The sequence below is a fragment of the Schistocerca serialis genome, chromosome 2 (assembly GCF_023864345.2).
Source record: "Schistocerca serialis cubense isolate TAMUIC-IGC-003099 chromosome 2, iqSchSeri2.2, whole genome shotgun sequence".
NCBI lineage: Eukaryota > Metazoa > Arthropoda > Insecta > Orthoptera > Acrididae > Schistocerca > Schistocerca serialis.
The window spans coordinates 1,137,197,292-1,137,211,177 of NC_064639.1; the positions used below are offsets into that span (position 1 = coordinate 1,137,197,292).

At 35.3% G+C, this 13,886-nt stretch overlaps 1 protein-coding gene across 4 annotated transcripts in view; it reads left to right on the forward strand.

The window, feature by feature from the left end:
- The window catches only part of LOC126458600 (ankyrin repeat and fibronectin type-III domain-containing protein 1), a 688,593-nt gene that overhangs the window by 627,767 nt on the left and 46,940 nt on the right, over positions 1-13,886 (forward strand). For all 4 annotated transcript variants that reach the window (XM_050095753.1, XM_050095754.1, XM_050095755.1 and 1 more), the window contains 4 exons: positions 1,547-1,660; positions 9,176-9,388; positions 9,647-9,813; positions 10,847-11,065. In XM_050095753.1, the coding sequence (XP_049951710.1) occupies positions 1,547-1,660; positions 9,176-9,388; positions 9,647-9,813; positions 10,847-11,065 (713 nt within the window). The remainder of the gene's footprint in view (positions 1-1,546; positions 1,661-9,175; positions 9,389-9,646; positions 9,814-10,846; positions 11,066-13,886) is intronic.

The following is a 13,886-nucleotide window of genomic DNA, read 5'->3' on the forward strand; positions in this document are numbered from 1 at the left end:
CGGGGTGATCACTAAAGAGCTGAGTGAACAAGGATCATGTCCCAAACTAAAGACATGGTGTCCGATTGTTTGCACTGGGCGTTTGCATACTGGAAACAACATTCTCTGGACAGACCTGTAACTTTGCTGTCCACTACATATACAATTATCCACTGAGCTAATTGTAACTGAAAAACTAGTGACGAGCAGCTTCAATGTACACCTGGGAGTCTAAATAGACTAGTAAGCACGACTTCAATCATTCATGTGGCGGGCACTCAGTCGACCTCTGGGTTGAGCTGCTGCAATAAAATGCTACAGTTTGGCACCCAAAAAGAGTGTGAAATGCTGAACATTACGTATGATACCAAGTGCCAGGAAACGTTGTTCAAACCAGATGACTGGAACGGTGGGGATTCCATTTGGAATCCTTTCACCAGCTAATCAATGTGTGACAGGTGGCTGGAGATTTGTGATGGTGTAGTGGTCATAGCAGCCATCTTCTCCAACAGCACTTCTTGAGTTTGTTGGACATTCTGGAGAGGCAGTAAAACTTGGGTGATAATGTCCCTTGCCACAGCCATTCTGGAACAGAAAGTAAATGTCAGCTCTTTCAAAACTTGGAAGATACATGAAAGCATCATATGTATCATGCTGCTGGAGGCTCAATAAGAACACAGCCCAGATAAACAACATTTATTAGTAAACCCATGAACTTAAATCTCCTCCTTGGATAAAATTTTTACATTGGCAGTACATGGTTGTGCCAGAGTTTCATTTGAATGGCACAATAACTGTTTATTGGACTGACAGCCCCAGGAAATATCAAAGCTAATTTCTGAGTTCACTTTGGAATGAAAAATTTAATAATACAAAGCTCTACAATTGCCAGTACAAAGTCCACAGTTGTCCCTGGTGCAGAGGCCATGTCTCAGTGAAGCCTGATGACAGCACAGGCTGCTCCATGCAGAGGTTGCTGGCTAGAATATGGCATTGAAGATCCTGATGGTTGCTTAGTGAGACTCTGATTGATGAACCACCATTGTAGTCAGCACTTGGCCCAGAGAGCTCATCAGGAATGAACTGTCATGCCAGCCTAAATACCACAAAGGCACCAGAATACATCCAGGTCTATTTGTGGTGATGTGACCCTGTAGAGGCAAGCAGATCTGCAGGTCCAGCATTCCAGGAATCATATTGCTGCCTGCTGGTCTATCGGGTGCATGGAACTTTGTAACTGCCGTCTATTGGGGTGGCCCCTGTGGCTTTGCTGTGTAGGGCACCTGTTGACACTGATGCTGCTGGTTACTATGTGAGAGGGTGAATGGCACAAACATAGCGGTAATGTTACATTTGTTTTTAAAAATGATCGCGCCTCATGTACGTATGTATGACTAACTGTATCCTATGAGTGAAATTTGATTGTGGATTGAAATCCTTCCCATGCAATAATACATTATGCTTGCAAGCTTAATATGTTCAACCATATATTTATGAGTTGTCATCATAGCTAGTGAAGATAATTTTTGCTAGTGTTGTTAATGCAGATACACTTTATTGGCATTAGGTGGCATGTACATGGGATGATGTGAAATCTCTCCGACAAGATATGGAGAAAAGTCTGAGTTCCTCTACTGTACACTTTAGGATAAAGCTGCTACAGGCTGCTGCACAAATGCAGGTAAAGATTTAATATTATCGTATTGGACTGCCCTACATTTTGAAAGCATAATAATTAAAATATTTAATTTAGAAGCTTTGGATTTTTAATTTTCACCTAAACACTGGAGGTTCTCAATTTCACTGATAAAACATGAAGGTGCACTTGCTTAGTTATAATTAGTTTGGAAAGTTTAATGGTTCAGTTTTTCCAGCTACCTTTCAGCTAAGGAAAAGTAATAAACAATCATTGAAGCCAGGATAAACATAATTGAAAAGTGAGTCTTAAGCTTGCAGACCAACAGAAACCTTTTTCTGTGGTGGGAGAGATAAGTAGGTAGGGGAAATGTGTGACGCAGCTGGAAGAAGAGCTTACAGCAGGAGCAAAACTATTGTAAGCAGGAGAGCCTTGTTCATGGCCATTATGTCGTAGTAAAATTTGCCAAAAGCTGCACCACATTATTTTTCTTCCAGATTATTGTTGTAGATTTCAACATATTAGCATCAGTGGGGATGCCATCTTTCTGGCGAAGCAGTAAGCTGTTACAGTGGGCCTTATTGTGTGGCCTTCACTGAATTATTTCATACAATGATTTCATACTTATAGGTTTTAAAGATCTATGCCCAGATGTCAATTTCATACACAATTCTAAACAAAGCTCAACAAATTGCCTTTGAAAAGTGGAAGATTTCCGAGATCTGTTGAGTAAAAAGCATATCAAATTTAATAATTTGTCAGTAGTAGAGTGCATAGTGTATAAGATATATAATCATGAAGTTGATGATGCAACTACCACCAATTTTTTACTTTTATTTGAAATCTACATTAATTATCAAATGCAAATGTTACTTAAGAAATAAATTGTGTGCTGAAACAACATTGTAGCTAACAAAAAGCAAATTTTACAAGAGAACAAAAAATGTTTAACACTAAACTATTTGGGATTTATTGATGCAGACAGTGTATATGAGGTGACACTCCATTCTGCATATTTTTATAACAGTTATTGCACAATTGCATTCGTTATCCTTGAAAACAATGGCATCATTGTAATTGTCTTGGACATTGCATCTCTGCAGTTACAGCTGTGAAATTCTAAAAAACACTGGTTTTTCTGAGCTATACATTACAGGAATTGAAAGCTTATATTGTTATATTCATAAAATACAATGATACAGATCCAGTCAAATAACATTTATTGTAATGCAAATGAGCACGAGCAGCAACAGAAGATACTGTAAAATTTAACACCATTCTGTTGCAGTTGCACTAAACATGTACATTTACTAAACATGTACATTTAGCTTTATATTTTCAGTATTCAGTCAATGGGTTTTGTCAGACCAATGTACTAATCCACTATTCGCTTGATAGTTGCTGATAGAAACCCATTTTTTAGCCGGGGTGTACTGATACATTTCAAGTCAATATTTTCTCTAGGCACCTTTAGTCAGCAAAAGTATGCTATTATGGGCAAAAGTTTGCTTTTTATTGACGAAGGCTTACCTTACAAGATAGGGAAAAGTGAAGCGTTAGTTGGCAACAGCAACTTCTCTCCATTGTTTTGATGAACCTCTGGTTGCTAGATCTTATGATGTTTTTCCCTTTAGTGTAATGGCATTACCGGATCAAATTGTAGCCAGACTTACTCAGTTATATTGACTGAGCCTTTATGCAATCCTTGGTCTAGTATCCTAAATGTTTATGTTTATCATATGTATCAATATTTTTCCTGAGAATCTTGTGGAGAGATGCTGTGGTGTTACAAGGTGACTGAGTATTTTGTTTCTTGATACAGCAGTTTTCTATATGTTATTGTGTCTTATACATTCCGGACAGTAAGGACTAGATCATGACATAATTTCTATGTTGTGGAATGTGAGTAAAAACAAACAGCATAAAAAATTTTAGGATACAGACTTTCTCAACTTTCTAATGAGGAGAAGCTTGCTGTAAAGAGACCAGGACAACAGTTACCAGTTTTAAATAATGTACAAAATTGACATTTTAAGAGAGCATTTAAAATGGATGTTTATGAATACACTGATTGTTTATGTGAAATTAAAAATATGTTATACTGCTCTCCACTCTTGTTGTTTGTTGGGGAACTGTCATGGCTAAAAGGAGAGTTATGTACAAACATGATCTGAGTATCAAAGTGAAGAAGCATGAGTGCTCAGTTGTTCACATCCAAAATTGTTGAAGACTGGCACTTTTTGGAGCAGTAAATGTAGCTGAATAATTGGGTAGCACATATAGAAGGAAAATTATGGAGTATAATGAAGAAGTTAGGCATGAGAGATGTGAGTTAAATATTTTAAGAAATTGTATTCATTTGATATTTTCACAGGGCTGATTAATTTTAGTGCTGAATGGAATGTGACACAGATCATTTGGATAAGGCAACTGTTTTCAAAGAAACATCCAAAACAATTCAAAATGAATTTTTGCCAATTACGTTGGACATATGCCAAGAAGAAATTTTAAAGCAAATAAGGGAACCAGAATTTTTAGCTGTTACTGCAAATGAAAGTAGTGATATATCAAATGTATTTCAAATGGATGTTGTATACCATTACACATTGAGAGGTTAACCAATAGAAAGGATCGAGTTCCCTGTCTTCTTCCAAACATGATCCACAAACATTACCTGCAATTTTGCTAGAAGAATTAGACAAGCAAAAAATAAATGAGATTCCCCAAAAATTAAATGCACAAGCCTATTATGGGGCACTCTTTGTGGCTGGTTGTTCTGGTGGCACACACGCTGCTGTGAAAACTTTCTATCCTAACACAGAATATGTGCATTGCTGCACCAATCAAGTTAATTTTATAATGAGAAGGGTAGCATTAGTCAACCACAATGTGAAAATACTTTTTTCAGTTTGTGGGGAGTATATGCATTCTTCTTAAACAGCCCACAGTGGACCATGATCCTTGATGTGGTGGTGAGAAAATGCTTGCCACGATCTTGCCCTACTAGGTGGAATATTCAGTCTCCATCCATAAACACAGTTTATGACTACATGGAAGACATCATTGGGTCTATGAATCACGTATTGGAAGGTGACTCTGTAACAAGAGAAACTATAATTTTCAGGCTCTTTGTCATAAAAAGTTATTTCCAGTTGTTGCTTTAATTATTGGTTGGAACTCATCGGTAAAGTTCTCATTGGTGAGCTACAGCATGGACACACTAATATGTGCTTCGCCCATAAGACCATTTCAGCATTTTAAATAAATGTTATTAATATCCGTGAAGAAATTGGCATCACCAGTGGTGATGATTCTACTGGTTGCTCAATGAAGTTTCTCAGGCCATCTTGTAGCTTCATCATTGTTTCTTCCAGAAAAGTTTCCCTTGTACTGTTCTAAGTCCCCTGAAGGTATCTTAAAGGAAGTGTTTTCAGTGGGCATGTTTTTGGATGAACAATCTTCTGTCTACCTAACACAAGAATTTAGATCATTGTTTGGTGCTATTAGTGAAGTGTAGTTTGTAGTAACCAACAACCTAGGGAAGATGTTCATTGAGTGTTCTAAACTGCTGAAGCTAATTCTTACAATACCCATAATGTAGGATGAAGAAGAAGAGAGGTGCTTTTTAAGTATGAAAAGAATAAAATCATTCTTATCCATCTGTATTAGCCAGGAAACATTGTCAGCCTTGTTGATGCTTTCCACTGAAAGAAATCTCGTGCTGGCGATCGCAGACTTCAGTCAGTGTGTCACTGACAAATTTGCGTCAATAAAGAGCAAGAAGGCAAATTTTCAATACAAGTGAGGCAAGAATAAGTATATTCATAATGTATAATTTGTCTCATATTCCCTCTCTTTTAAACAATGAATGTATTTCATTTTACTAGGAATTTAGCTCATTTCATAACAATAACATTTTCCTAAGTAGTCCATAAGCTGTAGCACGCTCTTTGCCGCAGATATTTTTCTGTCATGGATACGTATCTTAACTTTCTGCAGGATTGTAAACTGGATTTTAAAAATTGAATTTTGTGATCATACACCATGAATTCTAAGTGTGTTTACAATGAAGGTCAGGAAGACAGGTGCTGAGATAAAGAATTACTTTCCTTGTAACCATGTCATATAAAAATAGAACATCGAAACTTCGGTGCAACACTCAACTTTACATACCTGTGGCAGGCACTGGCAGGAATCACAACATTGTTCCACTCACCCCTTCAGGTGGCAATTTTCCGGAAACAGGATCAGATTGACTCGATATATGAGGCACCCACTGTCCATCAGTGTCTTGTATTTATTGTGCTTCTGCTCCTGGATGTTACCTTTACATTTCCTTAATTTATTAAATCACCCGTATGGGACTGTGGGCCCACCTTGATACAAAACAGTTTTGTTATTTATTCCCAAACTAGTTTCAGTGAAAAAAATCACCATCATCAATGGATTCTTTGATTCTAAAACATGTAGAAATAGCGAACTTATAAAACATTATTACATATGTACTGTTTTGTTACAAATATTGTTTTCTGTGAATAATTTCATAATACATTATTTACTATATGTCCAAGCATGGTTTTGTGATTGTTGCCACTGCTTCTGGCACTTTTTTCCCCATACATCATGTCATCTTCAACTGTGTGAATGGTTGTTAGTAAACAAATACAAGATGTGAACTTATGTATGTCAGTGTTATACAGTTGGTATTGTGGTAGTGTTGTGGATACAGTTTTGGTGTGTACTAGGTTGTTACATAGTTTGCCAGCCATGTATTCACATTTGTTGAATGCCTTGCAGCTACTTTTGGACACACATAACAACCTAGTACACACCAAAACTGTATCCACAACACTACCACAATCCCAACTGCATAATGCTAACATACATAAGTGAATGTTTTGTATTTGTTTGCCAACAGCCACTCACACAGTTGCAGATGACATGATGAACGCCAAGAAAAACGGCAACAAAAAATGCAGAAAATATAATGAAAACAGTGGCAACCATTACAAAACCATACTGTGGTATGGTATTATGTAATTATTCACAGAAAACAATATTTGGAAAGAAACAGTACACATGTAATAACGTTTCACAGTGTTTTACAAGGATGCTTATTCCTGCATGTTTTAGAATCAAAGAATCCAATGATGATGGCAGTATTTGTCACCGAAACTAGTTTGGCAATAAATAAATAAATAACAAAAGTTTTTTGCATAAAGACAGCCCACAATCCCATATTGTTCTCTTTTCATATGCAAACACAGACCAATGGAAGAGCTTCAAGATAAAACTAGTGTTATAGAATCATTTTTGCACTCCATTCTCTACCACAACATTTGCTGCATCACCTATGATGCCTTCATGTACAATGTTTGTTGCAACAAAAAATTTTGAATTCAACAGTAGGGTCCAAAATAACTCAAGGTTTAACCAACAGATGCTGGCTGTCAGATACAGTTCTAACTCACTTTTGACAGAAATGTTGGTTACAACATTGTTTGGGTGAATAATTCAAAAACAGAATCATAATTTTGTAAACAAAAATAATTTTTTTAAATTTTTACTTGTGAATTGCATAAAGATTCTGTTATTCATAGTAAATTAAAATTATGTGTAAAAATACCAAATAAAACACTTTTTTATTTCTAGAGGCTGAACAGTATTTTATTTTATTGATTTGGCCTTCTGAGGCCTACATGAAATAACTGATGTCTTCTTTCTTTTGTCCTTTTTTCTTTCCAGTAGTTTTTCATTCTTTCCCTACATTTTCTCTTCATTCTTACATCCATATTTTACATGTCTTTTTCTTTGTTTTCTGATAGGAATGCTTAAAACTACTTACTTCTGCTCTGAACTTTTTTGTTTTCTATTTCTTACTCCATTATTTCCATTTCCTGTGGACCTGGTTTAGCATCTTTGGGTTTTTTGGTAAAAAAAAGTTAAAATTCTTTTTGTTATTATTTTCTCATATAACCTTTTTAGGTTCCACAGAATATAGCTCTTCTTTTTGTCATTGTGTTTAATATACATTCTATTCCTTCGCAAACTTATTTATTACTTCCTAATTTTCATTCCTCATTGCCACATTTTGTATCCAAGTTTTTTGTGATTATTTTCCTTTCCTTGTTTTCTATTTCACCTAACTGTTTGGCTGTATTTAACAGAAGAAATTCTGAAGAGTATAGGAATTCTGGTCTTAAGGCAGTATTGTAGTACCAGGCTTTTGATTTATGGATAAAGATTTTACTATACAAGTTTTTTGTTGATTGGAAAGCCACTTCTATTTTCCTTGTGCTTGCTAAGTTAGCTTCTTTGTCCAATGCATTTAGTCATATTATTAGATATTTAAATTTTGATCCTTTTTTTCTTCCAGAATTAATTTTAGTGTATTTCAGCACCTCTTTCATGTCTCTCCTATACTTAGTTTTTCAAAACATATGCATAAGACTTGCTTTTCCATCTGTCTCTTATAGAAGATTTATCTGCAGTGTTGAATCTTCTACAGATTCACATAAGATATCAAGCCAAACAATCAGTTCTCAGGTCATCCCTTTTCTACTAATTATGACTTTTTTTTAATTCCTTGTTCTATTCTCTTCCTCCATTCCCTGGCTGCTTTTTGTCATACACAACTGAACAGCAGTGAGGACACTCCACTGCCTTGTCTTACACTAAGTTTGATTTCAAAAACTTTGGGAGTTTCAGCTAAAAATTTAATTTTGCTTTTTGTATTAGTTTGTTTGTCCTTTTGTGATTGCAACTGATTTGTTGTCAATATGATTGTTTGAAGTCTACAAAGGTTATATGAAGTATTTTGGTTCTCTTTCGTCTGTACCTGATTATAAATATCAAATTTAAAATTTGTGCCACACAGGGTTGTTCTGTTGTTAATCTTCCTGGGTGCTTTCCCAATTGCTCATCTAGTTGGCTTTCCAGCCTGTTTTGTAATGTTTTTGAAAGAATTTTGTAATCAATTACAGGAGGAAAATTCCTCTGTAGTTGCTGGGACAGTTTTATGTCTTTTTTTCTGGAGAGGATGCATTAATACTGTTTTCCAGTCTTCTGGTATAGCTTCTGTTTAGCAGGTTTCTTTGAAAGACTTTTAATGACAATTTAACAGTCATTATTTTCATTTATATTAAGAGTGATTGACAGAGACAGAATATACAAAATAATGCAAAATATACATGCTAAGATCTGAATACTGGGAAAAGATGTACACAAAAACTGTATGTTAACTACAAAGTAGGATCAATTCTGTAATATGTTTCATTTTTTCCTATAAACAGTAGAGCCATACAAAAAGACCTATAAATCAGAGAACCATGCTAAGGTACCATGGAACCTATTTCCACACCTGTCCTATTCAGAAGTGCACAAGCAGGATGCCTAAAAAGGTGTCACAAGGCAGACAATAAATAAATAAAAGTGTGCTGCAGCCTCATGGAATATTAACCATTAAAATTACTGTTGTTCTATCACCACTCTTGCTTTTTTATATGAGATGCATGCAATTGATGTGTTACATTCATCATTAATGGATGTTTTGTTTATCAGACAGCACTAAGTATACAAGACCTAGGACAACTGTACCACAAACCCATCCGTGATTCTCAGGGAACTTTGGTGATATCCACTGTCAACTATGTCCGTTCTCCAAAATCTGTATCAGTATTAAACTCAAGATGGTTGCCACTGAGTAAAGTTCAGAAAAAGTTAGCAACTCATGAAGAACCAAATGTAGGTGAACTGCTGATGGCATCTATACAGGTAAAGAAATAACTAGTTTTTAATGGCTTATTGATTCAACACATTGTGCATTACATATTTTACTGCTCTTCTTTTTTCATCATGCCTCACTAGATTACTTTATTATGTGGCTAATCCTTTTAGAGCTCTTTGGGTTAGTCAATATCTCCAAGACATTCTCTTTGGCCATGCTTTGGTAATGAGGTAGTAAAAATGCTTTATCTTTAAATTATTCATATTACCTATCGTTATTTTAACAAAACTTCTCTCTTTTTTCAGGAGCAGATCACATATCATCAGGTTAGCAGCATAAAGCTTAGTCGTGGATTATACCTTGGTTATTTGAAGATGAGAAGTTCTGTTGACCTGTTACAAGTTGTTGTGCCAACAAAAACACCAAATGTCTTACCACACTGTAAAATCAGGGATAATCCACATGTTTCATCGTGAGTATTTTAATACTTTACCTTTAATATTCTGCCCTTGCAGATGAGTTTAGTTTGGTGTTACACACTCACTTATCCTTTCTGAGATACGTAGACTCTCGTATTGGATATATTAAGAGAACTGTTGACATCTCAGTTTGATATTCAACCATAAGTAAAATGCACAGCCCAAAAATAAAAGTAAACAATATTCATCTCTTCATTCAAAATCTGATTTCAGGGAATTATTTGAACCGATGCATAAGTTTCAATGTTTAACCATACAAGAAGTTTAATTTATTAATTTTTTATTGTAAATGCCAGAAAATAGTTTGAAATTCACATACAGGACAAAGATGTGAGCAGTTATCAGCACATACAGTATTATGATAAAGTCAGAATTTTTCATCTTCAAACCAAGTTCTTCTAGAAAGCAGAATGATTGTCAAGATAGCTCTTCTGCATAGTCCAATCAATTTTATTTAAATTTTGAGTAGAACTGATAAATTCAATAGCCAAATGAACTATACCCTCTATTCAAATGTGTAATATACAACCTGGATGGCCTGAGAAATGAAACCTGGAGAGACAACATCTCACTATATATTAAATTCATTGAACAGTGCATAGGTAGGTACACAATAAGTGTTTGAACATCATAGCACAAGTTTTGAATTTTAATTCTTATGCAAAAACAGCTAGAGAGACCAAGAGCTGAATGCAGTAAGCATGCTCAAAAGAATTTATGGAGAGCTGCATCAAATCAGTCTTCCAACTGAAGATGACAACAACAACAAAAGTAAAGTAGGGCTAATGAAATAATTCCAAGTGACAGGTAAACAGAAACAACTTGAAACATCAAAATTGCATCTAAAACAATTGCTTTGATTTTTTTTTACTAAATGGCATCTTCAGCAAATCAATCAAATGACTGTGAGTGGTTCACTGTAAACTATTTATGGCATTGTTTGAGTAAATTTAGCAATTAAAGAGTATATCTGTGTGTGTTTATGGTTTTAAACACTTTTAAATTATCAGCCATGGTTGTTTACAGGGAAGAGTGGGAGTGGCTCAAATATCAGAGCACAAGGCATAAAGCTCAAAGCTGTTGCTCAAGTGAGACAATGAGTGCAACATCAGGAGATGAAGGAACTGGAGATGAACAAGAGCAGGGTACTGAACAACAGAGGTATTTCGTTGAGCTTGTTGCTGCCACAGCAAGAAGACTATTTTCTTACATGGAGATTAGTACACAAGATGCTCTGGCACATAGGTGTGTTTTAAGGAACTTTAACATTTCTGTTACATGTTTTTATCAGCCACATATACTTCTTCATCTTCTACTTTCCTGTAGGCTGTATGCTAAAAATGTAATAGAGACCAACACACAAAGTGGGCTCTGGCACATGTTTCTTAAGTATTAATAATATATGTTGCATGATCTATTTTTGTAAGTTATGCAAGTAACTTTTGGCAATAGTCAAACATAAATATTAATAATATAAAAGTAACTGTAATTTATAAATATCTGGGGATATAGTGGTGTAGATGTATAATTTTCAATTTTGGAGATGTGTTTGTGTGTACGTAAAAATGTAAGTAATGACAGTATACAGCTACATAATGAATATGTTTCTTTTATTTTTCCATATGCTGAATCTTCCTAACATGACCAGTCAGTCACTAGCATAGTTAGTTAATGGGCCATAGTAAATACAGCATCACTAAAAGCCTCCATATTCTGCATGTTTAGGCAAAGCATCTCACAGTGTGTTGTACAGCATTTAAATGATGCCATCATTGTGAGTCATCATGTGTCCCGGAAGCTGTATCGGGATGCTCAACATCTAAAATGTGATGGGCTGTGACTGCTCTAATGCTAGCCCATCTGTTACGGCCACATGACATTCTGCATACAAGTTCTGGTCAATCTAAAATTACTCTGAGGTTTATTGAGTTCGAATAACTATCGTACCTTGAGCTCTCTGAGAACTACGGGCTAAATCAGACTTACCTTTGTAAAGTGTATCACAAAATAAATAATATTAATAATATTATTCTTAACACTCTCCTGACATAATAGTTTTAAACATGGTTCTTGGGCTTACCATCTGATGATATTATTTTATCTCCACAATATTCCATAATAAAAACTGGACAGCTGCACCAGGTGGTGTAGTAATTCATTCAAAAATTGTAGAAACTGCATACACAAGTAAACATTGGATTCACACTGTCACAGAGGAACCTATAAACACTCGGAACCATTGATCTCCACACAAGCATTGTCTACATCCCACTCACATAAACCTTATTTGAAAATATCAATAATACTCAGAAAGATGACACAACTTTCTAAAGTAGGCTGTGTTGTTTCTCGGGGTTTAATCTCCACACCAAATTTCATCAAAACTGGTTCAGCGGTTTAGTTGTCACAACGTAACAGACAGTGTTACTTCTGCATTTATTGTAGTAGTGTGGATTTATGGACCTGCTTCATCAAATGAAGCACATTGTTCGCCCAGTTCATGAAAAGTTTCGGTAGTGAATCAAGTGAAAGAGGATCATAACTTCGTAAATACTGTATTTCTTCTGGGCTTGGACAGCAGAGCTGCTTGCTAAATGTTATCAAGCAGATGTGACATATGTCTCCTTGGATGTATCTGTCACATATTGTCTACATGAACCGGGAAGTCTCCCATGTGGCAGTTTATTCTGATATCCATACAAAGCTGCTCATTCCAGTGACAAGCAGTTTCTGTAGGTCGCTTCTACTGTGGGCAATTATTGACCAAATTGTTGGCCAAACAAAAAAATAGAAGAGGAATTTTTGTCTGCTTATTCTACACATAATATTTCTGAATGTTCTGAAAAGTCACACTGTATTTAAACACCAAAGGAAGTACCAGTGCTGCTCATTGATCAGACAGTTATTTGTACATATATTAAAAATGTCATGAAAAACTGCATTTGTATTTAGTTATCAGTATTAATTTTAATGATAACAAGACTTGGGGTTGTACCACAGAACCACAGTGATAAATAATGAACTTGAAAACCTGAAGTAAATAATGAAATTTAAACACTAGTGTGGGGAACACAGTCACTGACCAATAGAAGAACTGTTGGACAATGAGTAGACTATGTAAGAAAGATTTGATTACTATTTCTCAACCATAACACACAGACACAAATCAGTGTTGTTAGAGATACCTGTTGAATGTGCATCCTGTACGAGTGTTAATATAATGAACATGAGCTATAGACATCAATATCTTGTCTATGTTTTCCTAAGCACTTTTTCTGTGAGTATAATGGTTGTTTTTATGTCATACAGTTTCCATTTTTATAAACTTAAACTCCTCTTAGTGCTGAACTGATATTAGGTTGTAGGTTTTGTACAGTCCTGCAGATTGTTTTAAAAAGTAAGAGAGGTAATGGTGGTTCGGGGATGAAAAAAGGATAAGGGACAATGACACTACTCTTGCTTTGATTGGATCAATGAGACAAACTCAGTTACACAATTGTCATACACTGTGTATTAGAGAGAGATAGAAAGAGAGAGAGAGAGAGAGAGAGAGAAGAGGGATGGGAGGTATGTCATGGGAAGAATATTAATAACTCATAAATTATTGCAAGGAGCTGAACATAATTTTTCACAAAATTAAATTATATATTTTATTATTAATTACTGTAGTTGATATTGTGGTAGTGGTGGAGACATGATATAACATGACCAGTTTTCTGGCTGATAGAAATGAAAGAATATGGCTGATAGATGTCCACTGCACTGATGATGTGCAGTTTTCCTGTAATGTGAGTATGCACAAAAAAGAAAGAAATGTCAGCTACAAGACTTCACTGTTGACTCATCTAAATTAGATGTACTTTTTGTTCCAATAGAACCATAGTGAGGAGATCCTCCAGGATGCAGAACATGTCAGAAAATAGGAACACAAATAAATATGTACAAAGAAAAACAAATATGTTAATTTACCTTCCTTAGATCACAAGTGAAATGGTCCTCTTGAATGTGGAGGTGGCAGCAAGCTTGTCACAAACCATGTAAATGTTCAGTACACTAAGTTTCATGT